The sequence below is a fragment of the Phaenicophaeus curvirostris genome, chromosome 10, assembly GCF_032191515.1.
Source record: "Phaenicophaeus curvirostris isolate KB17595 chromosome 10, BPBGC_Pcur_1.0, whole genome shotgun sequence".
Lineage (NCBI taxonomy): Eukaryota > Metazoa > Chordata > Aves > Cuculiformes > Cuculidae > Phaenicophaeus > Phaenicophaeus curvirostris.
In genome coordinates, this window is record NC_091401.1 from 2,127,977 (window position 1) to 2,155,867 (window position 27,891).

The 27,891-nt window shown below is 45.2% G+C and overlaps 1 protein-coding gene and 2 non-coding genes across 10 annotated transcripts; all 3 read left to right on the top strand.

Moving 5' to 3' along the window:
- Window positions 1–5,781: 5,781 nt before the first annotated feature.
- Window positions 5,782–27,565, top strand: ATG16L1 (autophagy related 16 like 1). 8 transcript variants are annotated; one of them, XM_069865325.1, is made up of 19 exons: window positions 5,782–5,934; window positions 8,834–8,927; window positions 9,938–10,043; window positions 11,529–11,602; window positions 11,807–12,058; window positions 12,881–12,946; window positions 15,706–15,795; window positions 16,554–16,610; window positions 16,810–16,857; window positions 17,580–17,682; window positions 20,193–20,298; window positions 20,413–20,483; window positions 22,043–22,114; window positions 24,116–24,236; window positions 25,040–25,145; window positions 25,630–25,779; window positions 26,177–26,224; window positions 26,562–26,663; window positions 27,060–27,565. In XM_069865325.1, exons 1-19 carry the CDS (start codon window positions 5,820–5,822, stop codon window positions 27,151–27,153), a joined length of 1,875 nt encoding a protein of 624 aa, XP_069721426.1. In that variant the 5' UTR covers window positions 5,782–5,819; the 3' UTR covers window positions 27,154–27,565. The 8 variants fall into 8 exon arrangements, with proteins under 8 accessions (XP_069721426.1, XP_069721427.1, XP_069721428.1 ...); XM_069865326.1 differs by having other exon boundaries at window positions 15,709–15,795; XM_069865327.1 differs by lacking the exon at window positions 16,810–16,857.
- Window positions 17,899–18,168, top strand: LOC138724981 (small Cajal body-specific RNA 6). Its single transcript, XR_011338163.1, has one exon. It is a non-coding gene; the product is annotated as a small Cajal body-specific RNA 6 (non-coding RNA).
- Window positions 20,907–21,169, top strand: LOC138724972 (small Cajal body-specific RNA 6). The gene has a single exon (XR_011338154.1). It is a non-coding gene; the product is annotated as a small Cajal body-specific RNA 6 (non-coding RNA).
- Window positions 27,566–27,891: the final 326 nt, after the last annotated feature.

Genomic DNA, 27,891 nt, shown 5'->3' on the forward strand with positions numbered 1-27,891 from the left:
AGTTATTCTCTGTGACAGAAACGATGGCAAATGCCACCACACTTTTTGCAAGTGGAAAATGTTCAAAAGAAGGCTCTGAAAAGAGCTTTCTGAGGCCTCTGCAGAAGAGAGAGTTCTAAGGTGAGCAGTTTAGATAGAGTGGTAGAGAGGGGCTGATGCAGAAGAAGCAGTGGGATGCTCCACATTACTTGTCTTTAGAGTAAGGCCATCTGTACCCTGGGTCAGTAAGAGCTGATAACGCCAACAGTGGGAGCTTGCTAGATGTGAATGTCAGAAAACTGAATTTAACAAAGAAGAAACCTTGTGCTTATTATTGGTGGGTGTCTTCCAACATGGTTATTCTATGATTCTATGATTCTATGGTAAAGCCTGTAATATGATATCTACTGGTTTTACTGCCTGTGTCCTGAACTGGATGAACCCGGGACTGAACGCAGGCAGCTGCTGCCTCTGATGTCCTTGTTCCTATTCTCATCTGGAGACCTCATCTGAAGTATTGTGTCCAGTTCTGGAATCCTCAGCATAAGAAGGAGATGGAGCTGTTGGAACTGGTCCAGAGGAGGCTACAAGGATGATCCGAGGGCTGGAGCACCTCCCGTACGAGAACAGGCTGAGAGAGTTGGGGTTGTTCAGCCTGGAGAAGAGAAGGCTCTGAGGAGACCTTAGAGTGACCTTCCAGCACCTGAAGGGGCTACAAGAAAGCTGAGGAGGGACTGTTCACAAAGGCTGGTGGTGGTAGGAGAAGGAGCAATGGCTACAAACTGGAGAGGGGCAGATTTAGGCTAGACATAAGGAGCAATTTCTTCATGATGTGAGTGGGGAGGCCCTGGCCCAGGTTGCCCAGGGAAGCTGTGGCTGCCCCATCCCTGGAGGGGTTCAAAGCCAGGTTGGATGGGGCTCGGAGCCCCTGATCCAGTGGAAGGTGACCCTGACCAAGGTCCCTTCAAACTCAAACTGTTGTATGATTCCAATGGCTCTGGCCAGACCGGGCACATTTTCCTGCAGTCTCCGTTACTGTCAGTAAGACACGAGGTGAAGGGTATGGATTGTTCAAAAATTCACTGGTTTCCCCCAGCTGTAGTACCTATATGTAACCTTCCAGCATCCTTTATTTTAAGTTCTTAAAATAGCTGTAGTCTTGGTGTCCTTATTTCCATGGAGACCCAGCTGCCAGAAATGCTCTAAGTTCCCAGCTAAGGGATGTAATGTTGTAGAACACAGCAACTTCACAAGAGCCTGTTTCCTGCCTGGACCTGATGCATCTAACATGTGCTTTCTTGTCCTCTAAACTGTAAAACGACCACAAGGTGCTGTTAAAGCTTTTTGTAAAATGGTGTAGTGGGCTATGTATTTCTCTCCTGGTAAAGGCAAGGTCTTACAAGAAATGGCTCAAGGGAGAGGGAAAACAGAAGGCAAAAAAACAAATGAAGATGAGTTAGTCACTTCAAAATAGCAAGGGGATAATTTTGATGTTGTTAGAATTGATGTTGCTTGGACGCCTGCTGGGGCCAAGCACTCTCTTTTTATACAGCTTAAAACTAATCATTTAGTCTCATCTGTTTTTAAAGTGAAAGTTTTTCTGAAATCTTCACCACAGTTTTCTGTTGTTCTGGTGCCAGCACAGTTAAATTAGCCCACATAGTAACTTGAAGCACACAGGTTGCCCAGGGAAGCTGTGGCTGCCCCATCCCTGGAGGGGTTCAAGGCCAGGTTGGATGGGCCTTGGGCACCTGATCCAGTGGGAGGTGTCCCTGCCCAGGGCAGGGGTGGAACTGGATGGGCTTTAAGGTCTCTTCCAACCCAAACTATTCTATGATTCTATACAGAAAGTATCCCAGCGTTTCTCCTTTTTATCCAAGAGTCTGTGGCCAGTACAGTGCAGGTTTGACAGTTCTGCCTGGCTTTGCTGTGAACAGGAGATTCCTTTACCCATCCCCTGGTAAAGAACTGCCCCGCATGGCAGGTAGAGCAATAACATATTTTGATAGGAGCATTTTCTGTGTCTCTATGCAATCTTGCGTGCTTAGTGAAAGCATCTCTTCCTCTGCAGCTGCTGACACCTGAAATTACCTCCCTGTGTTTCCCTGTACTTGTATCTGCTGAACGCTTTTCTCCTTTGACTTCTTTTCCCTGGATACAACAGCTACTAAACCCACAGTAGCTTTCTGTGGGAAGCAAAGTTTCAGCCTCTGTGGATGTAGAATACAACATGCTCTCACTAAAGATAAAATAATCTATTTTTTCACTGTAGTGTGAGTTTTCTGAAAATCATTACTTTGTTGGTTGTCTTAAATTTTTATTCCTGAATTAGGCTGTTGAACAAATTGGCAGATTTTAATGATGGTGGTAGCAGAAAGGTGCTTCAGCTGGAGAAAGGAGCCAATTTCAGTCTGAATGAGCCTTTTATCGTTGTATTCTTGTAACTATTTATGATCTAAAAGGAAGGCAATATGACAGATGATGACATGGAGCAGGCATGTGCTAGTAGAAAGATTGCCAGAAGCTTAAGCTGAATTTAAAAGAAGAAAGAGGAACTTTTTATTGGAGTGGAAAAAAGCATCATTAGCAGATATTATAAAAAAAAATAAATAAATCAGGATCTGGAAACTAGAGATCACAGAAAGGTGGACCTCTAACATAGCGTGATTTGTCTCAGATTCAAACATAGATCACAATTAACTGGAATCCTTCCCTTGGAACAGTGTTTCCAGTAATCCATCTAATGCTCAACAACATACTTCTCTCTGGGTTTCTTTTTTCTCATGCCATTTCTGCTCACACCAGTTCTTTTCCCTGCTGCACTGAAAGAAATAGTGGGCAATTATTTTCTCTCCCAGTTTTAGTGAGAAAAGCCTACTCTCAAAACGGAGCTGAAGAATTTTGCAGGAGAGGCTGAAGGGAAGCAGGTAGTTAACAATTCAAACCAGTGAGAGCCTTTTGGGGTGATTCTATATCAAGGCCAAGGAGAGGAGTAGCTGAGTCTGACCCCTGTATTTCTATATTTTTGCTTTCTCCCTTTTTCTCATGCTTCATGTTTGGTTTCCTCCTTCTCTGCAAAGGATTAAGATGTAGAGAAGATTTGAAAGGTTGAATTTAAGCACTTCCCTTCAGGAGCTGAGTAACTATATCTGTAGTATTAAGACTTAAGCTCACAGTTACAAGTCGTTTTACATTTTTAAACATCTAATTTGATTTGATGATGTATAAGCAGGAAAAAAGTAGGCTGTGTGCTTACACTTGGCCAATTTAGTTTCACAGAGAACATGCATAACCTTGTGCATTGTGTACTTGATAAGGCAGAGCTGTGCACGAGCTATTATTAACTCAGCCAGTACACTCTCCTCCAGTGTAATAATCTAGTGAATCATTTATTTTATTCTGATACAATTTAATAATTGTGTCTTCATTCATTTACTTGAAAGGAAAACAAAACAATTTAGGTAGTCCAAGACAAAAAGCTTTATGAGTCCTGCCCAATTTCAAATTAAATTACAATAGTATGGTTGCCTAGCACATTAATTAAGAAGTTAAGCGGTCAAAAGTAAGGCAACGAAGCAAGCTGTTACGGATTTTTATATATGCCAGAGAACACATGCTTTCTTTGTGATGCTGGACAGGATGTGCCCGCGCAGTGAAGGCTTACGCTGTGTTCCAAATAATTTTTCCAAGTAATCCTATCTAAAAACCTCAAACCGCCCTTCATTTCATCACCCTGGGCGGCTGTATTACTCAGTAAAGCTTTGTAACTGATGTTCTGTATGCAGAGGTGGTCTGGTAGCGGAGATTTTGGAAAAACAACCTGGGACACAGCAACATAGAGTCTAGGGAGCAAGAGGTTGGAGAGCAGCCCTGCAGAAAGAGGTCTGGGGGTTCTGGTGTGCTGAACACGAGCCAACAGTGCGCCCTGGCAGCCAAGAGGGCAACCGTGTCCTGGGGCGCATCCAGCACAGCATTGCTAGCCGACCAAGAGAGGTGACTTGTCCTGCTCTGCTCTGCAGTGCTGCGGCCTCACCTTGAGTGCTGGGTGCAGTTTTGGGCATCGCAGTCTAAAAAGGTTATCAAGCTACTAGGCAGCATCCAGAGGACGGCCACGAAGATGGTGAAGTGTTTTGGTGGGACGCCATATGAGGAGTGGCTGAAGTCACTTGGTCTCTTCAGCCTGGAGGAGACTGAGGGGAGACCTCACTGCAGTCTACAGCTTCCTCACAAGGGAAGGAGGAGGAAGAGTTGAGCTCTTCTCTCTGGAGACCAACGATAGGAACCAAGGCAATGGCAGGAAGATGTGCCAGGGGAGGGTTAGGTTGGATATTAGCAGAAGGGTCTTCACCCAGAGGGTGGTGGAGCCCTGGAACAGCTCCGCAGGGAAGCAGTCATGGCATCAAACCTGACAATGTTCAAGAAGTATTTGGACAACGCCCTCAGACACATGGTGTGAATGTTATGGTCATCCTGTGCAGGGACTGGAGCTGGACTCGATGATCCATGTGGGTCCCTTCCAACTGAGAACATTCTGTGATTCTAAAAGCCACCCAACCGACAGTACTGCAGGGCTCTCTGTTCTGGACAAGGCAGTACAACACCTTTCTGCCAGCTCTGTAGCTTTTAGTAACTATGGTTCATTCACAGAATAATCTGCCTTTAAAAGCAAAAAGCAAAGGCATGAGCATGAGACTCATGGCTGGCGAGCCAGGGCATGCCACATGGCATTTTGTTCACCAAAGCGCCACCAAAGCCTCATGTACTTCTTGGCTCTGCCGGGTTACATAATGGCAAAACTTTTTGTTATTCTTTTAGAGTATTTATGTGTATATACAATGAGTTAAGCTCTCTGACACGGTGTCCTTTCATCCACTCCTTTAAAAAGGAGAAATTCCAGGAGATCCTAGCGAACTGGAGGCACTCTCCACACTCCAATACCAAAAATGCTGGCAAATAAAACTCCTCAAGACTCGTGTTGGAACGTATCAGAAAGAATCATAGAATCATAGAATAACCAAATTGGAAGAGACCCACCGGATCATTGAGTCCAACCATTCCTATCAAACACTAAACCATGTCCCTTAGCACCTCGTCCACCCGTGCCTTAAACCCCTCCAGGGAAGGGGACTCAACCCCCTCCCTGGGCAGCCTCTGCCAGGGACCAATGACCCTTTCTGTGAAATTTTTTTTCCTGATATCAAGCCTGAACCTCCCCTGGTGGAGCTTGAGGCCATTCCCTCTCGTCCTGTCCCCTGTCCCTTGGGAGAAGAGTCCAGCTCCCTCCTCTCCACAACCTCCTTTCAGGGAGTTGGAGAGAGCAATGAGGTCTCCCCTCAGCCTCCTCTTCTCCAGGCTAAACACTCCCAGCTCCCTCAGTCGTTCCTCATAAGGCCTGTTCTCCAGCCCCTTCACCAGCAACCAGCATCAGCCAATCTCATCAATTCATTCTCACACCCGCTTCACCCGGAGCAGCCGCAGAGGCTCCAGAGGAGCCATGGCGCCCGCCCTCTGAGGGGGCGCTCAAGATGGCGGCCGAGACCGCCTCGCGCCTCCCGCCGCTCTCAAGATGGCGGCCGCGCCGCTGGCGCCCGGGGCGGTGCCAAGATGGCGGCGGCGAGGCCCGTTCTTCTCACACAGGCGCCTCACGACCTCCCTGGCGCCGCCGACGGCCCCGCCCGGCTCCGAACGGCGCCCCGCGCCGTTCGGAGCCGGGCGGGGCCGTCGGCGGCGCGGGGCGGGCTGGAGGGCGTGTCCGTCGGCGAGGAGAGGCGGGGCGAGGGCGGCGGGCGCGTCCGAGGAGGCGGCCGCGCTGCCCCTTCCCCCCCCCCCCCCCCCCGGTGATGGCGGCGGGGCCGCGGGCCGTGGCGGCGCCGCCGTGGAAGCGGCACCTGGCGGCGGAGCTGCGGCGGAGGGACCGCATGCAGCGGCAGCCGTTCGAGGAGATGATCGTGCAGTGTGAGAGAAAAGCTTCGTGAGGAGGGAGGGAGAGAGGGAGGCCCTGGGCCGCGGGGCCGGGGGAGGCCGCGGGGATGGTGGGAGGGCTGGAGCTCCTTCTGTGAGAGGGCAGGCGGAGAGGGTCGGGGTTGTGCAGCTTGGAGAAGAGAAGGCTCCGAGGAGACCTCACAGCGACCTTCCAGTGCCTGAAGGGGCTGCAAGAAAGGTGGGGAGGGACTGTTCACAAAGGCTTGTGGTGATAGGATGAAGGGGAATGGGTGTAAACTGGAGAGGGGAAGATTTAGACTGGACATGAGGAGGATTTTCTTCACCATGAGGCTAGGGAGGCCCTGGCCCAGGTTTCCCAGGGAAGCTGTGGCTGCCCCATCCCTGGAGGTGTCCAAGGCCAGGCTGGCTGTGGCCTTGAGCCCCCTGAGCCCGTGGGAGGTGTCCCTGCTCATGGCAGGGGTTGGAATTAGATGATTTTCAAGGTTCCTTCCAACCCAAACTGTTCTGTGATTGAGGGCTGGAGCATGAGGACAGGCTGAGAGAGTTGGAGATGTTCAGCCTGGAGAATAGAAGGCTCCAAGGAGACCTTCGAGCAGCTTCTAGTGCTGAAAGGGGCTGCAGGAGAGCTAGGGAGGGGCTCTTGATCAGGGAGTGCAGGGATAGGATGAGGCTAGCAGTTTTCAGCTGAAAAAGGGGAGATTGAGTTGCGATTTTAGGAAGAAATGTTTTCCTGTGAGGGGGGTGAGGCCCTGGCCCAGGTTGCCCAGAGCAGTGGTGGCTGCCCCATCCCTGGAGGGGTTCAGGGCCAGGCTGGATGGGGCTTGGAGTGACCTGATGCAGTGGGAGGTGTCCCTGCCCATGGCAGGGGCTGGAACTGGATGGGCTTTGAGGTCCCTTCCAACCCAACCCATTCGGTGATTCTGTAGCACAGACCCTGGCACAGGGTGGGAAAAACACCACCTGTGGCTGTGGCCAAAGTGGGGTGGGGTGTGTGGTGGGGTGTGTATGTGTATATATATATATGTGTGGGTTCTGCCCTTCTGCTCCACTCTGAGACCCCACCTGGGGCCCTTAATCTAGCTCTGAAATCCCCAAGGAATCTTCGGCATAAGAAGGAGATGAAGCTGTTGGAGCAAGTTCAAAGGCCACAGAGAGGATCTGAGGGCTGGAGCATCACTGCGACAGGGAGAGGCTGAGAGAATTGAGGTTGTTCAGCCTGGAAAAGAGAAGGCAGTGGGGAAGGCTTAGAGCAGCTTCCAGTGCTGAAAGGAGCTCCAGGAAAGCTGGGGAGTGACTGTTTACGAAGGCCTGGAGTGATAGGGTGAGGGAGGTTGGTTTTAAATTGGATGGAGGAAGATTAAAACCAGACATTAGGAAGCATTTTTTTACACTTAAGGTAGTAAGGCCCTGGCCCAGGTTGCCCAGGGAAGCTGTGGCTGCCCCGTCCCTGGAGGGGTTCAAGGCCAGGCTGGATGGGCCTTGGGCAGCCTGACCCAGTGGGAGGTGTCCCTGCCCAGGGCAGGGGTGGGACTGGGTGGGCTTTGAGGTCCCTCCCGAACTATTCTGCGATTCTATGATCTGAGAGCTGGAGCCCCTCCCACGTCAGGACAGGCTGAGAGAGTTGGGGTTGTTCAGCCTGGAGAAGAGAAGGCTCCAGGGAGGCCTTAGAGCAGCTTCCAGTGCTGAAGGGGGCTCCACGAAAGTTGGGGAGGGGTAGGGATCGGGGAATGCAGGAATAGGACTAGAGGAACAGTTCTCAGCTGAAAGAGGGGAGATTGAGATGAGATCTTAGGAAGAAATGTTTTCCTGTGAGGGTGGGGAGGCCCTGACCCAGGTTGCCTAGGGGAGCCGTGGCTGCCCCATCCCTGTAGGTGTTCAAGGCCAGGCTGGATGGGGCTTGGAGCAACCGGATCCATAGAATCAGAATTGTTGGGTCAGGGACACCTCCCACTGGATCAGAGGCTCCAAGCCCCATCCTGCCTGGCCTCGAACACCTCCAGGGATGGGGCAGCCACCACTTCTCTGGGCAACCTGGGCCTGTGTTTCGTCACCCTCAGCGTGAAAAATTGCTTCCTAATATGTAGTCTACACCTCTCCTCTTTTAATTTAAAACCGTCACCCCCTTTCCTGTTGCTACAAGTCCTGCTTCAAAGTTTTTCCCCATCTTTCTTATGAGCCCCATTCAAGTATCAGAAGGCCTGAATAAGGTCTCCTCAGAGTCTTCTCCAAGCTGAACAACCCCACTCTCTTGCCCTCTCCTCACAGGGAGGTGTTCCAGGCCTTTGATCATTTTTGTGGCCTCCTCTGGACCCTCTCCAACAGGTCCATGTCCCTGATGTGCTGAGGGCTCCAGAGCTGGATACAGTATTCAGGTGTGGCCCTACCACAGCAGTAGAATCCTAGAATAAAAAAAAAAATCTGGCCCTATTTCGGGGTCAGTTCTGTTTGTCCAGCACTTGCTTTCCTGTCCCTCTTTATCCTGCCTGGCTTGCAGTGAGATGCTGTGTTTCCCAGACAGGGAATCAAACCATCCTGGCAAGATTGTGCAGTGTTGGCTGTGAGCGGTTCTCCAGCAGGTCTGCTTTCCTTGTTGCTCTCAACTGAGGTGCTGTAGAGAGACTGAACTTTTAACTCCTCTGTTTTAATGGATATTGATAGATTTGAGCAGCCTTTCTGTTAAACTAAGACTGGTCCCACACAGCATCTGGGTTAATAAGGAATTCTTAGAGCTGTAGCTGAACGCTGCCATAGCCTGCTGACATCAAAGAGGAGCACACTCTAATGTGGTGTAGGCTTGCATAATATTTGTTGTGTCAGAATAATTAAAGGTACTCAATCTTAGCTGGTCAAGGCGGGTGGGGATTTGGTTTTGCTTTTCTTGCCTTCTTAATTGCACTTTTTGCTCTTTCAGATAACAAGCTACTAGAGAAGTCGGACCTCCACGCAGTGCTGGCTGATAAGCTTCAAGCAGAAAAATATGACATGCAGAGCAGGCATGAGATCAGGTGTTTAAAATTCCTTTTCTGTCAGTCAGTTCTGTGTCATCCATGCTGTAATCTAAACTATTGTTTGATGCATTACATAAATATCTTCCAGGTTACTGCAGCAGCTTGAGACTAAAAAAAACTGGAAAATCTGTTGCACTAAGGTTATAACTAACTCCAAACGGGTGGTAAAGTTGCAGTTTACAGTGTACAGTGCAGAAAGATCTGACTAAGTTTTGGACAGAAGGTTGTTTATCCCTAGATGCAGGGTAGGAAGGCAGAACATAATGAGCTTCTGCTTCTGATCTGTCTGCCTTGTAGCACTTACAATGTTTGCCTCATGTTAGTCCCTAGTGATTGCGCAGAGAAGCGGTGGCTGCCCCATCCGTGGAGGTATTCAAGGCCAGGTTGGATGGGGCTTGAAGCAACTGGATGCAGTGGGAGGTTGTCCCCTCCCGTGGCAGAGGGTTTGGAACTGGATAGGCTTTAAGTGTGCTTCATTGGGTTACAAAATAAATACAGTTAACTCTATTGTGTGCAATTGCTAGTGAGGAAAGAACTCTCGATTTTATAGGAATTGCAGGCAAAATGTCAACATTTGGCCAGGAGGCCGGAGTTAACACCCCTGTGAAAGCCCCCCAAAACTTTCTGATGCCTGCAGTTGTCTTGAACCATCTTTAGTTTATGGGAATTTGGTTCTGGTTGAAGAATTACTCTAAGAGATGAGGCTGAACTGGATGGGGATGAGAAGAAATGCACAAACCCAGCATCTTTGAAGTAAATGTATGAAGGGGTGAACTGAGTTTTCAGTAAATTTAATTTTCTAGTACTGTATAATGGCATTTTGGTTGGTGAGAATTGTGTTGGGGATGGGGAGCTAGCTGTGGTTTAGTTCGTAATGAATGACCCCTGTATCTTTGATGCAGAATAGAGAATCCAAGGGAGCTTTTCCCGAGACTGGCTGGTCAGAGGGAAAGGAGCAGTTGGGTTGTAGTTTGTGACATCTCTTCTTCCTCTCTCTCCACCTCCAGTCCAGGACACGACGGTACGTGGAATGATGCTCAATTGCAGGAACTGGCACAGCTGAAGATAAAGCATCAAGAAGAGCTGACAGAACTGCATAAGAAACGTGGCGAGGTTAGAAAGTCCCCTCGTGTTCTCTGTGGTTCATACAAGGCTCTTTGGTAAAATTAAGGTCATGTTCACAGGCTTATTCGTTGTCATTTTTTCCTCATTTCATGTACAGCTTTTTTAAGCAACACATGTTGATGATTAAAATAAACCAGAGTTGGTTGGCCTTTCAAACTGTCAACCAGGAAATAAGAGCTGGTGTTGTCAGCATAGCATGATTTTCAAGAAGTGCTTAATTTTGTTTCACAAATTGGTTTTTAAGTGCATTTGTTAGAGGAGGAAGGAACTGATCCAATTTATGGAGCTGGACTTGCCCACTAGTCTTACATCGGAAAGGTTTTGAATGAGCAGAGTGAGAGATTAGATGGCTGTGTGTAGTTTCATTTGTCTCTCTCACTTTGCAGACCCACAGCTAGGTAAGAGTGGATGAAAATAAGCAGGAACAAGCCAAGATTGCAGGTGCCGTGGTGTTAGACTGAAAAGGGAGTACTGATTCTGCCCTGCTGATGCAGTAGGGAGCCCAGAAGCCCCATTAGCTATGAGAGTTGAGCCTGGAAGAGAGGAAAACCTGCTCTCTTTTTTGGGGGGTTGTTTTTTGATGGGAAGTTGTGAACGCTTGATTCGCAGAATTGGGTTTTTAAAAAGCACAGCAGTGGATTGAGTGAGTCCAGGAGGTGGTATCTGAATAGTACTGCAGGAAGAAGGTGGGAGTGACCTGAAAAAAGTTATGTTTCTCCTTTGATCACACCTCACTGGAGTTGTGGAGAAGCTCAAGTGTTAGTAATTCTGAGCTTTTCTAAGAGGAGACAGCTTTCTGCAGGAGGCGTGCAACGACAGAGAATTCCTTCTCTGCCTTGGTATCCTAAGCTATCTACATAGGCACGCGCTCTTCTCCAAACTCGGGCTTCCCTCTCCCCTGGCAGCCAAGGTTCTGCACGCCATGGGCTCGCTGGCAGTAGCAGCTCACCAGTGTCGGCCTCTGCCTCTCCGTGTCCTCTGCACTCTGGAAACTTTCTCTGTGGGAAGACTCTTCGTGAAACCTGTGTTTACGTGTGTGAGCTACGTGCCTCCTGTGATGGCTGCCCCGATCGTAACGGGAAGATTCATTGCTTGGGTGTTAATACTCATTTGCTAGTTTACTTACTTGCCGATTTTCAGTTTCTGTATAGATTTTTTTCCCCCTACTACTTTAAAAAACAAAATTTCGTCCTAATGCGTGTTCAGTTTGATGTGACTTTAATAAAGAAGCTTTTTGAGAGTAAGGGGTGAGATACCAAAGGAAAATGACTTTTTGACTACTAATTTTTGAAAGCGGATTCCATGACTTAATGACCTGTGTGATAGAGACAGTGAACAGATCTGCACAGAAAGCTATGAAAAATGACTGAAAGGTATGCGTCACGCTTGTAGTGTTGTCGCTGGTTGCTGCTCTGTGTGTGTTACCCAGCTGGCATCCCTGCGTTTTGTAACGTAATTTTCTCCTCTCCCTAGCTGGCCCAGTCTGTAATTGATCTGAATAACCAAATGCAGCAGAAGGACAAAGAGATGCAGATGAACGAAGCAAAGTGAGTATGAACTTCAGTCTGTGTGGTTGAGTTATTTGATCCAGACTTCTGGTGGGAGTTATTTATTAGTGTTGTAATATTCTCTAGGAGTCCTAGCTATGGGCTAAAAATTCCCTTTTTAGGCATTGTACAAATAGCACAAAGAAGATGGTGTGGGTCCCAAAGGATATTCTCATTGTTTTATATGTTTTGTTGCCTTTCCAGGATTGCTGAGTATTTGCAAAAGATCTCTGAACTGGAAACGGAGTGCCAGGAATTGCGTAGCAAGCTACAAGATCTTGAGCGAGCTAATCAGACACTGAAAGATGAATATGATGCTCTCCAGATCACCTTCAATGCCTTGGAGGAGAAACTAAGGAAGACTACGGAAGACAACCAGGAGCTGGTCTCGCGTTGGATGGCAGAGAAAGCACAAGAAGCCAATCGTTTGAATGCAGAAAATGAAAAGGATTCAAGGTGAAGCTGATGACTTCTATTTGATAAACTACTTCCCAATATGTTTTTGAATACTTACAAGTGCGTGGGATAAAACCAGGGTTAGTTTTGATCTCTTAAGATCTCCGTATTCTTGCAAAACACAATGAGAGTTGCAGAACTTTGCGTTCCTTCTTCTTTCTGGCTTTGTGAAAACATTACTGTCTTTTAAATGAATAACACGTTTGTTTCCTGAGCAACATTTAACTATGGCCTTAAGAGCATAAATCAGATAGAAACTGGGGGGGCTGATACCAGATTTGAACTTCTTTTGTTTGTATTACATCTTGATGCTACTCTTAGTTTATCCTTTTTTGACTTAACAACTCAAGTGGTTTTTGCATTCCGATAAAAGGAGTGACTGCAATGAGACAGCAGTGCATAACTTGCAAAAATAAGTTTGTATCTTTTTTTTTCCATTGCAAAATAATAATGTTTCTTATTTTTCTGAATTGCTTCAGCCTACTTGCAGCTAAGAATGCTTGGAGACTAAGAGCTATAACACAAGCCTTCTAGTATTTGGCAGTTTTGTATTGTTATTTCTGTAAGTTCTTGCACTCCAAGCAAATTCACATTCATGAAGGGTCGTAAGGGGCCGTAAGCACAGTTCACCTTATTGCCTCACTTGATTTATCTTCCTTTGCTATCTGCAGTAAGAAAACTGCCCCTCCTGCACCAAATATCTTGAAAAGCAGGCTAAAATTGGGGCAATGGTCTGGGGTTTTTTTTTTGGAAATCTTATGATGCCCATCAAAACACAAATATTGTGTTTATTTTAAAACAACCTTGCTTGTTTTTTCTTAGGAGGCGACAAGCCAGGCTGCAGAAGGAGCTAGCAGAAGCTGCCAAAGAACCTCTGCCTGTTGAACCGTAAGCAGTCTTGTTTTATAGCCTCCTTCATGCTTCAGTTTTATGCAGATGCATGATAAATAGCCTCTTTGTTATTTCTAAGCTTAGTGATGCAGAGGGGTTTTTAAACTTGTGTGTAAAGTCAGAAATGTACGGTAACTCTCCATTCCTGAACTTCCAGGAAACAAACCTCTGTTGCAAATTAAAATAGATGCTTGGACTGAAAGTCCTAAGAATGGTTCATCTGGTGAATGTATGTATTTTTATGTCAGTATAAAAACACTTGTGTTGTGTCTTTGGTCTTAAAAATAGTTCTTTGACCATGGAAAAGTACACTTTGGAAATGCGTTTTTAAATGTTAGACTGTGAATACGTTCAAGGGTTTCCGGTAGGAACAGATACTGAGTGAGTTAAGGCAAGTGAGAATATATCGATCCCTTTGACACTGGGAGAGATTTGTTCTGTAGGAAAAAAAACTAGCTAGATGTGGAGTTACCTTTCTTGTCAAACCAGAGGTAAATATCTCTTGTTCTTTTTTGCTGCCCTGTTTGCTCCTGGATGGTATTTAGTCACCTGACTGAAGTGGGTGGTTGACGGCATAGGTGCTTTGCACCAGGTTGGTAAGGTTATTGGCACTTACTGTGTTAGCCAGCTCCAGAAAAACTGCCTGCTGCATTGTTACTGGAAACCGCTGAGGCAGTGCCTGAGCACTATGCAGGCTATTTCTTGATAGCGGTTATCTTTGTATCAGCATCAGGTAATTGCGCTGAGTCTCCGTTTTTTATGTCCTTGCTTGTGATAGGAATGACCCATCTGCTCTAGAAAATGGCCCGCGCAAAAGTCTGATTGGGTTCGAAGGGCACATGTAAGGGGAGTGTGAGAGGGCTTGGAGCATTGGAAAGGAAAACTGAAACTGCTATTAACAGTGCAACTAGTTGGCATGATTTGCTTTGCATTTTTTTTTGAGAGGCGTTTGCGTGCTTCCATTCCCTTAGCTTACTGAGGTGTGACTCCCCATGAGAAGATTACTGCTGACCTCTATGTCACAGTCCAGTGGACAGTCCCAAGCCAGAGGACAGTTTTCCCAGCTTGTAAGAACAGCAATATCCCTTTCGGCCACGTTATTTGATGTAAACGCACACAAAATATCTTAGAATGTTAACCTCTTCAATAAATAATGTTGCACCGAGAGGGGAAACACACGTGTGATGTCTGTGGCCGCTTTCCCTGTTAATCTTCTTCCTCTCTATTACCCAAAGTGAGACCTTCTATCTTAAAGCTGAGATCAGAGGTAGCTGGAGCTCAACAGCTTGAATATTTGACTTCCTCTTGTGGTGGGTCTTAATGGTCCCCGTATTTCATAATAATCTCACATGAGACACTGAGAAGCTATAAAGAAGCCGGTTTAAAAAGAAACCTAGAAAATAATTGTTTCTGTAAATTACTCAACCTCCTTCACAGATGTTTTTGATTCATTCTTTTCGATTTTGTAATTTTAGAGGGTTTGTATTGTATAAACGTGCTGCTTGCTGAAGGGGAAAACTGGAGGAGTGCATCCTGGCGCTTATAATCACTTTAATATAATAACGTGGAAAGTTCTTTTGCTACGTACTATTTAAATAGCTCAGGCTTTAGATTTTAAAAAAGAAGTATCAGTAGAATTGATAGCGTTTGTTGAAATATCAACCTGATACTTTCAGGGTATGTTTTCTGTAGCCTTTTCATATACACTGTCCTCCAAAATCATAGAACTTGAAGTGCTGCTCTGTTCTGCAATGAGAGATAAAAATGGTCTCATGGTTTTCATTTGCAGCTGAGTATTATCTGATGGCAGGAATTGGTTTATTGCTACTTAAATGCTGGATTTAAACTTCCTGTTCAGTCAAACAGCATCAGGTTGACAGAGTGTGTTTAAAAATAGTTTGTCCTGCAAAATCAGAAGTGTAGGAAAAAAGTCATATTTGAAGGACAAAAATATCAGTCTGTCAGAGCCCATGATGACTAACTGGGAAAAACCTTTTAGCATTAACAGAGTAGTTTAGCATGGCGTGTGTATATTGGAGCCTCACACTCTGTTTGGTCGTACAGCAACACTTGAGTGAAGTGATCCAGAAGATCCCTTGTACTTAGTGGAGCAGCACCTGAAGTACAACAGTATAGAAAGTATCAAGATGTCTTTGGTGTGGGTAAAGAAGGAAAATTCAAACTCTTGTCCTTTGTTTTTTAATACTTCCTCCATTGGAACAGTGAAAAAGGAGCTGTGAGAATAGATATTGCCTGTATTTGGGGTTGTAATAACTCTGAGTTTTGCTGTTCTGTAACTATTCCAGCAAATACAGTTCACTCTAACAGTCCTGCTCAGATGTGATGGGTCCTTATAAAGCTGTAGGCAGTGCTGCGGGCTGCAGTCTAATGCCTGTAGTAAAGAGAATCTGGAAAGGTTGCTTTGTTAACATAAATATGGAGGGGAAATCCAACCCTGTTGACTGCAGAGGGTATAATTTGCTGTCACAAGGAAAAAAAAAACTGAATTTAGGTGCTGCATGTACTTGTTTTCAGATGTGGCCCGTAGAACGTGGTACGTCTGATAGTGACAGGTGGGTCAGTGTCTGTGTTGTCTGGACCTGCCCACCTGTTACTACAGCCAAATCGACTGAGGTGAGGGTTGGGCGCACACACCGACAGCCCCTGGAACAGCGTCATCCATTCATCTACATCAGTGGGTGGTTACCACAGGAAGCTCTGGCTGATGGAAAATGAAGTGGTTTCTCTCATTTCAGCAGGGATGATGATATTGAAGTGCTTGCAGATGAAACCTCTGACACAGCCGAGGAGACGTCTCCAGTGCGAGCTGTCAGCCGGACATCCAGGTTTGTAGACCAAGAGACTTTTTTTGTACCATATCATTGAGGAAGAAGGGATGTAAGAGTTGGAACAATGTTGGGAATGTCACCTATGTTTTTTCACTTGCCTTTAGCTGGAGGACAGTTTAGTACTTCCATTAGAGCAGCATGAAATTCATGTGCTGTGTCCTCTGTTACCATGCTTAAGATATGCTATGGTTTCCCTTGGCTCTTTTAAATAAATTAAACTACTGTCTGAAAAATCTGTGTCCAATCTTAAAAACAAAGGTTTAAAAGCAAAATAGGCATAAAATGGGCGTTGCTGTGCTTGTTGTATTTTATCTCTGTTACTATGCAAGATATCACTGTGACTTTGCAAACAGCTGGATTTTTTGATTTGGCTGAAATGCTGAGAGTGCCTTTGCCTAGATTAAATGCATCTTTTTCTTCCTGTAAAGTAGCAGTGAGTGGAAAGTAAGAGGTAGTTAGGTGAGAGCATGGATTAATTTGATTGGAACTTCAGACTGGGCAGACTGTTACATCTAAACCCAGTAATTTACAGGGTGGAAGATGAGGGAAATTGAAGTCATTTCACCGATGAATTGTGTTCTGAGTTATAGCTACCGGTGATGTTTGAACTGATGCCCTCCTTTGGTGTTCTGTCTTTGGGCTGGGTCTGAGGGGAGGGAGTCTTTCCAGAGACTTGTTGCTATGAAATGTGTTTGTGTTGATCTTTATGTGGAGAAGCTATTCACGAGGTTTAAACCTGTCCTCCCATTCTTCAGTAAGCGACTCTCCCAGCCAGCTGGAGGCCTTCTGGACTCTATCAGTAATATCTTTGGGTAGGTTAGAACACTTTCACCTCTTTGTTTTGTATATCACTTTCAATGTACACCAAAATCTTGGTGATGCAGGGAATACAAACAAATAATTTCAGTCTTTCTTCTAGCTTCTGCCTTTCTTTTCTTTTTCTTTTTCGTTCTCCTCAACTTCCTGTTTCTTCCATCTTGCCGTGTGCTGACCTCTGACCTTTCCCTCCAGTCTGTCTGAGTCTCCCCTTTTGGGACATCAATCTTCTGATGCTGCCAGGTGAAAACATTATCTGCTCTTAGTCCAGCATGTGAATGTATTCCATTGAAGTAACACGGAACCCAGCGCGTTATCCTGACTAGATTGCAGATGTTGATAGCACTGGCTAGAAACTGTCTACAGTTAGAGAGGCAACGAGCCCCTTCTTGTGAAGAGAATACGTGGGCTTGCTCTTACTTTCCACTGCACTTTGCTCCTTTAATATGTTTTTTTAAAATAAGCCGTTGGGTTCTGTGCTTAGTATCCAGACTGGAGCCAGCCCTTCTATGTTAAGCTCTTAGGTGGATGGTCTTTGCTTAAATGGTGCAGCCCAAGCTTTTGAATAGAGCACTTTGTTGCCTGGGATGTAGTGCTGCTGTGGTGTTGAGTCTTCCTAGACAGAATGATGGAGATGCAGTCTCTCCACCTGAACTCAGCCGCGCTTATTTCCGTGTTTCTCTTTCCTATTGGAAAAAAAAAAAAAAGACTGCTCTGAAATGAGGTCAGTGATCAGTTCAGGTAACTTCTCCAGCATGCAGTGAAATACCTAAAACCACAAGTGATGTAGTTTGATATGGCAAATGTAATTTTTGAAATATGGGATAAAAGCAAGTTAAAAACTGTTTCCCCCCTCTTTTAATTGCTGTAGAGTGTAGTTAAGTGACAGGTACAAATCTGGATGAACTCAAGAGAAGGAGCATTCATTTCTTGTTTTAAAACATTTCTACTTTATTTCATCTCAGGAGGCGTTCTTTGTCCTCGTTCCCTGCTCCCCAGGATAATGTAGAGCCACATCCAGGTGCCAGTAAAGAAGTGCGAGTGCCCACTACTGCCATATGTGTCTTTGTAAGTACAGAAGGAAGTCTCGTTTTACTGTTCCTTTTACTGTCTTTGGGGGAAGTGAAGCCTGTCTTTGTGGGATCTGATCTCCTGAGACTGACTCTGTTGACATTGACATTGCCAAACAAGAAGGAATTCTTGATTTGATAGCATAGTTCACCCCATTTAGTTCTTAGCCCAAATGCTTCTCAGAGACGGTGTGCTTGACATCTGTCTTACTGAGGTCGATGATGACTAGTGCAAGGCCTGAGGGCACAGGGGATTACACTCCGCTGCCCTGTTGGCTCCCAGCAGTCTCTCTTCTGTCATGCCATAGTAGAGCTGTGTTTGAGGAAGAGATTGCTGACAGTTTGGGATTGATTCAGTTCCAGTTCTCCACAGTGAAGGGAGTTGTGGCACTGAATGTCATCCAACAGAACTAATTAAGAGGAGCTCATGGTAGTGGAGTGTCTTAATTAGTTGTGCGTGATCTAAAGTTTTCAAGCTGAGACCTCGTTTATGTGCAGTTTTGGCCTCACAAGGCCGAACTTTATTTTCTGTGAAGGGCATTGCCTTCTGAATGGAAGATGATGTTATGTTGCCTTGTAATGCAGCTACTTGTTTTAACATTCCTCTTGAGCTTTATCAGGCACTCCAATTCTGGATATGGATGTGAAATGACATATGTTTCATCCAGAGCAATAGAGAGACTCTTTCAGTGTGGAGGCTTGTGTATTCCTAGCTGCCCCATTAGAGTCTTCCCTAGTGGTGGTCATGGGGTGGAGCGAGTAGCAGTGTTCCCTTCAGTGAGAACAGGATCATCACTTAAATGGCAGCTTGGAGCTGGCTGGCAAAGGGAGCGTCGGAGCAGGGTTCATGGCTGCAGCATGTGTTGCAACCTCTCCTCTGATTGTGTACAGCAAGCACAGTTGATCAACAGATGTAAGTCCTGCCCTATTTCATGATGACAGGTATGGCAACACTATATATGCGAGGTTTTCAAGAACCACGCGAGAGTTTGTCATTTCACCTTTCTTCTGATCTTTTGTACCATTAATTTGAACTTTCAAGAGCAGTGCAGCCTGTCTTTCTCAGGCAGGGGGGCAAACCACAGCAGGCTGTGCCCACCCTTAGTCTTGGCAGTGTGAGCAAGGCTGCCCCATTCCAATTCCTGACGTGGCAGCAGGAGTAGGAACAGCTGCAGTAGTCAGCCTGGCAGAACTTGGCAATGTGAAGGGGGTGTGTGGTTCACGCCGCGATGTTAGAAGCAAGAAGTCGCTACTCATTTCATGGGAGTCGACATGTTCCTTCTGGAGATGATCTGTGCTGAGTTTTAGCTCCTGTGTATGGAGCACAGGTGGAGTCTGAGGGCACATCTAGGTTCAGCAGAGCATTCCAGGAATGACTGGAAGGACCCTGTGCCAGAGGTTTGACATTGAGAGGCTCGCCTCTGGAGAGAGAAGCACAAGAGGTGTGGGAGGGCAGAGGAATCGCTTCAGCCATCGTTCTCAGGCAGAGTTTCTGGGCAAGACCTTAGACCAGATTTGTTCTTGAACGGCTCTTCTATGCTTGTACAAAGATCAGATTTGAAATGCGATGACCCTAAATATGAGCTGCCAGACCAAGTTTAAGCAACAAAAAATACAAAGTTTCCAGTAAAACTGATTTTGAAAGAGCAGTTACTGTAAATACTTAAAAAGGAATGCATCAAATGAATGAAGAATGTGGTACTAATGCTGTGTGGGTAAGTAGTATGGACACTGAAAATAGCAGGAGGAAAAAAGGAAGTAATCTTAAAACTGTCATAGCTTTCAAAAGGTTAAAAATCACTATGAAGTGGCCAACTCGGGCTTCAAAGCATTAGGCTGTGAGAAGGCAGGGACCGCAGGGGCGTCATTGCACCTGCAGACAGGAACCACAGCTTAAACCTGAGTTCTCTGTAAGGAACCTGCTGTTCCCAGTCACAACTGCGCTGGCAGTATGAAGTAGCGTTATGACCAGTGTACTGAATGACCACAGTTCATCCGTTATGCTGTTTTCTAGCAGGCTTTCCTAACTCAAGCCTGACTTGAGTGTCCTGTGGTTGCGTGAACTGATTAGGCCAACGTTCCATGGCTGGCTCTAGATGGAGAAATAAAAAGTTAGTTTCCTTCTACAGCGTATCACCTGTTACCGTTTTCTGTCCTCTCCTTTCCTTAATATTTATTTCTCCTGTAACTTAAAAGCCTTACCCTGTACAGCCTAAACTTATGAAGCATTATAAGGCTTCTAGCAGTTTATTATCAATGTTGAGTCCTTGCTAGGGTTTTTCTTTATGTGCTTTTGTTTTTTGATTTAGATAAGAATCAGCATGTTTGCTCTGTAAGCCACCAGCTATGGCAGAGTTTCAGTCTGTGGCTTTGTTTCCTACATACTGCTGAAAGATCTGCAGCTGGGGTTCTGTATAACCTTTAAGTTCTATAGCTTTCTAATCTGTATTTTTTGGGGTCTACCCTAATTCTATTTTGCGTGGCTGATCTGTTCCTTCTGCTCCTCAGGATGCACATGATGGGGAGGTGAATGCAGTGCAGTTCAGTCCTGGCTCCCGGCTACTTGCAACAGGAGGCATGGACCGGAGAGTTAAGCTTTGGGAAGTCTTGGGAGGTAAACATTTTTGATTTGAGGTACAGTGGGATGCTAAACAAACTCATATCATGGTTCACTTTGTGTCAGCTTCTGTTCTAATCCATTGCTTCAATTTTGTTTGTCTCTGTGCAGATCGGTGTGAGCCCAAGGGTTCCCTCTCTGGTAGTAATGCTGGTATTACAAGCATAGAATTCGATAGCGCTGTGAGTATCTCTGTGGTGTCTGCTGTTTGGGAGCGGGGGTAAATTAGTTGAAGTAAATGAATTGAAATACATTGTGCTCTGCTCACGATTTCCATTATAACATTTTAAAAAGTTGCCTAAGAAATGAGTTAAGATACTTAGGAGAGTAAGTGCCACTGGTTAAAATTTGTACAAAAGGTCTTTTTTGGATATGCTGCAGTCTGTAATTGCCGTCTTTGCTTTTCAGTTCAGAAGATGATAATGCAGCTCAGACACTGGCTGTTAGGGGCTATTATGATAAAATTACAATAAATTACTCTAAGCTTTGTCTGAAGTAAGAAGTTGTTCTTCAGGTTCCCACTAAAGTTGGCACAACAGGACAAAAGAAACGAATGAGCTGAGGCTTTATTTCTTTAAAGTTTATTTCCAGAAGTGCTCTGCTGAGGTCTGTGATGAATAGTAAAAGGTCTGATTATCCTAAGACTTGCATTTCCATGCCCTTATCTCCCAGCAGTTTCTCACCTGCCACGGCACAGTAATGGTGTGGCTGGCAGAGAGTTTGCTGACAGCTTGTGATGTGTTCAGTTCATGTTAACCTCAAGTATTGGAGACATGACTGGGATCTGCATCCAACAGTCCTACCTGAAGGAGTTTGGGGTCTTGGGTTGCTCAAACTGGAAATGTGATCTGACTTTTCTGCTGAGACCTCTCCCATAGCACAGTGCTTTACTGCATTAGACAATAGGCCAAAGCTGACATCGTTTCTTCTGTTTGGTGGTTCAACGTGCTAACCTTTATTGATACACACCCAAAAAGATCCTTCCTTTGGACGCTGACCAGCTCATTAGAGATTCGCTGGCACTGTTAATCTGCAGGAGAGACTACTTCTGATTTTGGCAAGCTGCTTGAATACATTTGAGGTGAGAACTACCTGAGGTGAGATGCTAATGAGCTTTAAGGATTCAAGGAAAGTCTTCTGAGGTGAGCAGGAGTGCAAGCATGGAGCCTGTGGTGTCCATTTTCTGTCGTGGCTGACTTAGAAGAGCCCTAAGCCTAAAGCCACGAACAAGTGCATTTATCTCTCCTTGGATAGATTTAGTTTTTGGAATCTTAGTTTTAAATGTTAGAAGTGTAACAAAAGTTGCAAGAATTGAGCTAATTCCACTCTCAGGACTGTCTAAGCAGTGCGGGTAGATGATGCTGGGCTTTTTCCCTGTGGAAACATCAGAAGGAGTTGAAAGAAGCCAGACACAATAGATGAGAGTAAATTAGAATCCGTTTCCTCACTGCAGCAGAAGGGAAAGGAGATTGACCTTTCTGATCTGGTTATTGTTATTCCTTTTATCTGCAGTCCTGATTCTAGAAATCGCTGTCACATTTTGATGAGAAGAAAAGCCGTATTTGAAAGTTGTTACACTGGCTTTCCTTACTGGTGTATGCTACTCTGGGTTTGATTTTGTTCTTTTTGCCTCTTGGCAATACAGCACTGATACAGTTTAAATGATTTATTGGAAATACTTGTGAGTTTAATATGCCTATCAACTTGCAGAAGCAGTTTTAAATTAATCTTGTATTCACAGGGTTCTTACCTCCTAGCAGCTTCGAATGACTTTGCTAGCAGAATCTGGACGGTCGATGACAATCGATTACGGGTGAGTCTCCTGAAGGCAAAGCAGTGCTTGGACCATTTCTGTCCTGTATTTCCAGTTTTCTCTAATGGGAACTTGGCAATTTTGAAAGTTGAGCGTTTACAAACATTCTCAGTAATTCTTTTTGTTAACAGGATCTTTATTTGTCTGAATGGTCTTCACAGCAAGACCTAAAATACAGTATTGGTCTCTGCACAGCCTTGCAGGGAACTCCAGTTACTGCATATTTTCACAGCACAGCTAGCAAAACCTTTCCATATAAACCCAGTGCACTTTTGTATCTCCCTCTGTGGAAATTCAGATGCTTTTTATGATTTATGGAGAACTGCTTCAATATTTTAGCCTCAGTTTGAGAAGAGGTCTCCTGGAGCAGGGCCGGCAGAAGACAAAGAAGGAATTTTTTGTTTTGTCAGAAGCAGCATCCTTGAAAAGGAGTCCTTTGCCCAGCTGGTAAAAGGCAGTAAGCCTGAAAGTACTTGACTTTATTTGCAATGTCTTTCAAAGATTCCTCTGCTCCTCCCAACTCCATTGTGCTCAAGTTCTTATCTGTGTAAAGGATTCACCTCTGACCAAAAGAAAAGTTTCTTTTCAGCTTTCTGAGAGATTTTCTTATGGTCATTCCTATATACACTTCTCAACTTTTTATTTTAGGGACATGCTACGTTGATGTTCTGAATCTTCTGACGCTCCACATGTCAGTAATAATCTACAGTTGCATTTTAATCCACTGGCTAGTTCTCGGTATGGAGATGTCGGGTCTCGTTTGGGAAAGCAAAGAATGTCGGTTCTTTTGCAGCTTCTGTTTGGCTGCAAAACCTACTATTGGATGTGAATAAAAGTTTGGCAGACTGTACATGAATCGCTACAAAAAGTTAGTTATCCCTGCAAACATCCACCTGGCTTCATAGTATCTTCCTGTACTTTTTCGGAGTCCAGCTTTGGGAGAGCCTGCACACTGTTTTCTGTGATAAAATAGCGCATTCTTTGTTTTGAGAATGTGTGATATAGATTTGTCGTGGCTTGCACATGCATAGGAGGCTGCGGAGCTGAAATCACAGTATATTTTGCCACAAGCTCCCTACTTAAATGCAAATACCTGTACATAATGACTGCGCAGCAAGAGCAGAGGAGAGATGCAGAGTAAAAGTTTAGATCCTTCTTTCTGGAGCTTGTGTACTTTCTTAAGTCAAAGTGGTCTTCATGGGATGATCTGTTCTTTCAGAGTCTGTGTTGTCTATCAGGTTTGCCTTCTTTCCCAAACTTTGCTCCTGTTCCTTTCCATTCTGAAGGGTTTTTCTTTTCTATTTCCCAAGACAGATTGCTTTGTGTAATTTGATAGTGCTATGAGTATTTCAAAAAAATCTAACTATATGCCGAAGTTCTCTCCTGTTTTTCACAATTCTTAGTTCAGTCATTCCTTCTGTGTTTTGTGGTTTATGTAAATATTCAGCAGTTTGAAGTGAATGTGGTTCCTGTTCTTCTCAGCCTGACAGAGCCTCCCCGTGCAGTTACAGAAACTGCTGCAGGGAGCTCTGAAATCTCTGGTTGTCTCAGTTTTCAGGCTCAAAGACATAAGAGCAGTTGAGATGCAATACCCTGTTGTGTCCTTGGGAGAAGCTCATTTTAAAATCCTGAAGGGGCAATTTCTATTTTCAGCGTGCTTTAACCTCTTCCCGTTGTTTCTGCAAGGCTGGGTTGCAGTCTGTCCGCGTAGGTGTGTAGAATATTGAGGAAGCAAGCTTGCAGGTTCCCCGAGTAGCTAAAGAAACTGCAGCCCTGAGTGCCCTGTGTCTCCCAGCTTCAGGCTGAATTCTCTGGTACTTAACACTCAATGTTATCTCCGTTTAATCATAGTAGATTGTATTTTTCTCCAAGCAGTGCAGTAGTTGTGCAAATGATGATTTAATCTTGTCTTTGAGTTGTTAAATAGCAGAACCGGTAAGCTAGGAGGAAAGGGAGCGAGTGGAATTCTGCATTTTTACCATGTACATCTCTCGTCCTCAGCACACCCTGACTGGTCACAGCGGTAAAGTTCTGTCAGCCAAGTTCTTGCTGGACAATGCACGCATCGTTTCGGGAAGTCATGACCGGACCCTCAAGCTCTGGGACCTCCGCAGCAAAGTTTGTAAGGAAACCTAACTTCTGTCCTGTGCTTTTATTGAATGCAAATGGAAGTCTGACATCAGTCAGATTATTTCATCTTCTTGCTAGTCTAAAAAAGCAAAAACTAGCAGCCATGCTGCCTTCTGTTTTCATTCAAGTAATGGGATTCTTTCTGTCTGTTACCTAAAGTAAGAGCAAGAAATCTTCTGTATGTAGGAAGGCACTGTTCATGCTATTACGTTCACAGCAACTGTGTTCTGTGAGTGTTGTTTACTGCGCAGGGGGTTGGTATTACAGTCTTCCACCAAAAACTTGGAGCCAGGTCAGAGTTTTTAACCCTGAGATGGATGGAAATGTCTCCTGGAAATGTGCCAGAAATGTCAGCATCTCAAAGGAAGAAAGCGCTAGGACCCAGATTTTCCTTTGGGAGAAACACCCATTTTCCATGGTTTTTCTCATACTGATGGCTGTTAAACCTCCTTGCCCTGAGAGTCAAGTTGAGATTCAAGGTTACCTTAATACCTGAACTGCAAATATAGGTCAAGGAGACAGCTTGATGTTGTTTAGCAGTAGCAAATTATAGCTATCATGGGAGCGTTTAAAGGGATATTAGCCCCAGCAAAGGAGATTGAGGAGGGCAGAGAGGTTGTTGAAGACTTAAGTCAGGATTAGTCTAAGACACAATTTGTCTGCCCTTTGGGATGCTTGAACACTGCTCTCTGTGGCCACTACGTGTGTGTGGTTGAACAGTTATTTTGTGTGTCTGTTTTCATCAGTTTGTACAGTTTAAATTTCTATGTTTCACCATGGGTTTCTCCTTTTTAGGTATAAAAACAGTGTTTGCAGGATCTAGCTGCAATGACATCGTATGTACTGAGCAATGTGTAATGAGTGGACATTTTGATAAGAAAATTCGTTTCTGGGACATCAGGTAAAACTGTAAGAGAGCTTGTCGTGTAGGAATGGTTATGGGATTGCTGTCCGAGTATAATCTGAGCTAGGGAACTCTTCATCCTGAGCTTGGAAGCTAATGAGACTGCTGGAAGATTTGCAGAAGGCTGTTGAAAGAGACTTTTATATTGTTTGGTGGTTTGGGAATTTCTTCTCAGAAAACGCAGTCTGCTTACTTGTAAATATTTTGCATTGGTCACTACTTGCCATTCTGGGTGTTACTTAGTTTTTCAGAGGGTGGGGTTGTGAGGAAAGTAGTATCTGTTGGCTGGAAGTGTTATCCACAAAGTGAGATCTAGCTCGGGCAAGAATCAAAATGTGAGTATAAATTAGTAGTCCTTTCCCTCATTTTCTTCCATGTTGGGACAAGTCAAAGTTTTGGAGCAGTGGTTTGGCTTCTGGACCCTGTTTTAGTCTTTGGTTCCCGCCCCCCCGCCCCTTTTCTATTTTCCTTTTGTCTTTAGGACTGAAAGCATAGTAAAAGAGCTGGAGCTGCTTGGAAGAATCACAGCTCTGGACCTGAACTCAGAACGAACAGAGCTTTTGACTTGTTCCCGTGATGATCTACTGAAGATCATTGACCTGCGGGTTAGTGCTGTCAAGCAGACATTCAGGTGAGTGTGTTCTCCACAAGAACATTATGCATTTCAGGACTTTGCGGATTGCCCTCGATGTCGGAATGTTTTTCAGTCTCTCCACGGAGAGAGCAGTCTCCTAACTTCTGTGTTGGTACCAAAGTTCTCCGGAGTCTTAACAGCAAAGATCAGCTCCGGTGGATTTTTTAATTTACCTCTTTAAAGAAGAAAGCTTGGCTTAGAAGTGTTTGGCCTAAGGGGAAGAATGTCTTCAGGTGTGATTGAGAGGAAAGTGTATGATAAATGTCAACTGTGGTAAAGGGATACTGGAGTTTATTCTGAACCCTGTAGGAATCTTTACTGTGCTTTTGAGAGAGAATCTGGAAATCCATCTTCTTGTAAATGAATTTACAATTATCTGATTCTAACTTTTCAGTGCCCAGGGATTCAAATGTGGCTCTGACTGGACGAGAGTTGTGTTCAGGTAAGGTCATATGTAAAAAATCTTTCCCCAGCAACAGTGAGTGATTCGTGATGTTTGGCTGCATTGTCCCTGCTTACAGCTAGAGAAACTGGGGCACAGTTTGTGATTTGCCCAAGGTTGCCTCTCAGTCAAGAGAGGGTGTGTCTGCAGATCTTGATCCAATGTCTTGGAAACTTTGATTTTGAAGTGTTCACCTCTTGGTGTTAGCAGCTGCTAACACAGAACTCTTCAGAGATTATTTGATGCCAAGTTGCTTGCTTAGGAAGTTGCAGGAGGAACGATGATCTGTGCTGATGAGTTGCTGAATTAAAAACTGTTCTCTGCTCTGATCTTGTAGCCCTGACGGTAACTATGTGGCTGCTGGGTCTGCTGATGGGGCCCTTTACATTTGGAATGTGCTCACTGGGAAATTGGAAAGGACGCTTGCAAAGCATCACAGGTGAGGGGAATCTGGCCGTGTGCTCTGAAGCGGGGGTCAGGGTTGTGGATCTTGCTGAGCTATCAAAGAATTGTAGTCGTGCAGCTTTGCAACTTGTATCTGTGTGCGAGAATTTTTAATATGCAGATTCTTTGTGGATTCATGACACTATTCTCTAGACTGAAATAAGGTTATGTTTGTTATTGTCCAGCTTCTTAAACTGAGATGTGATTCGAATGACGTACATTTAACATATTCTGGAGAAACTCTGTCTCTTGGGCTTATTATAAGTAGGAGTCTCTTGAGAGCAGAGAAAGTGCTTTTTCTATGATAGAGGACTGTAATGTTTCATTCCAGAGTTGACTGCTGGTGTGGAATTTGGCTTTTCGGTAAACTTGTACCTGGCTTCCATTTCAGTTCTTCTATCAATGCGGTGGCATGGTCGCCAGCGGGTGCCCACGTGGTCAGTGTGGACAAAGGCAACAAGGCTGTCCTGTGGGCTGAGTTTTGACTGGATGGTGGGTGAAGGGCGCCCGGCGCCTGCGTGTGGTAGCGCTGGTTTGCGGCTGGACAGAACGGAGACCCGAGCCCAGATCCATCCTGAGGCGGGATATTAACAAGCACATGGGCTTCACTTTCCAGAGGAAAGTTCTAAAGCAATGGAGAAGGAGGCCAAGTCGGAGACTTCTTATGGCCATAACTGCACTGTGGCACTCGGACTCAGCAAGGGACTGGCTGTTCTGGGTGGAGAATGCTACTTAGTCATGCCTTTACATGCAGTGTCTATGCACCGAGTGGAGCGGAAGATGCTAGCGAGATTCCTCACCAGACAGCTGTGCCAAATACCCTGTCACACAAATGTATCTACAGCACTTCTGAGCTGGAAATGTTGAAAAGAAATTACTGTGTATGCTGACTTACTACATGTCCCGTCTCCTGTGTTCTGTTCTTGTGGCCTGGTTCAGGCGTGGGTGAGAAAATCCTGAAATGTGGACAGGTCCCAGGCAGGCTGAAGGGTTGGAACAGCTTTTAAGGAGAGTGTCCCATGGCTCTGGCAGCTCTGCCTTTGAGTTATCGGCTCAATCCAGATCTGCTCTGATCCTGACACAGGTTCTCCAGCACTGTCATGTCAACTGTTTGTATCCATTTCACCTGTCCTGTAGGCAATGGTCCATTTTTCAGGACTTGTGCACCCTTTTGTTAAGACAGCCTGGGTATTGCCAAGTAGATTTTTTATCTTTTTATTCCA

What these genes read in the sequence shown, in the direction of transcription:
- ATG16L1 (XM_069865325.1), top strand. Translation starts at nt 5,820, where the DNA reads ATGGCGGCGGGGCCGCGGGCCGTGGCGGCGCCGCCGTGGAAGCGGCAC. An exon ending in ATGCAGATGAACGAAGCAAA is followed by an intron (nt 11,603 to 11,806) that starts GTGAGTATGAAC and finishes TTGCCTTTCCAG; the next exon opens with GATTGCTGAGTATTTGCAAA. An exon ending in ACGCTTGCAAAGCATCACAG is followed by an intron (nt 26,664 to 27,059) that starts GTGAGGGGAATC and finishes CTTCCATTTCAG; the next exon opens with TTCTTCTATCAATGCGGTGG.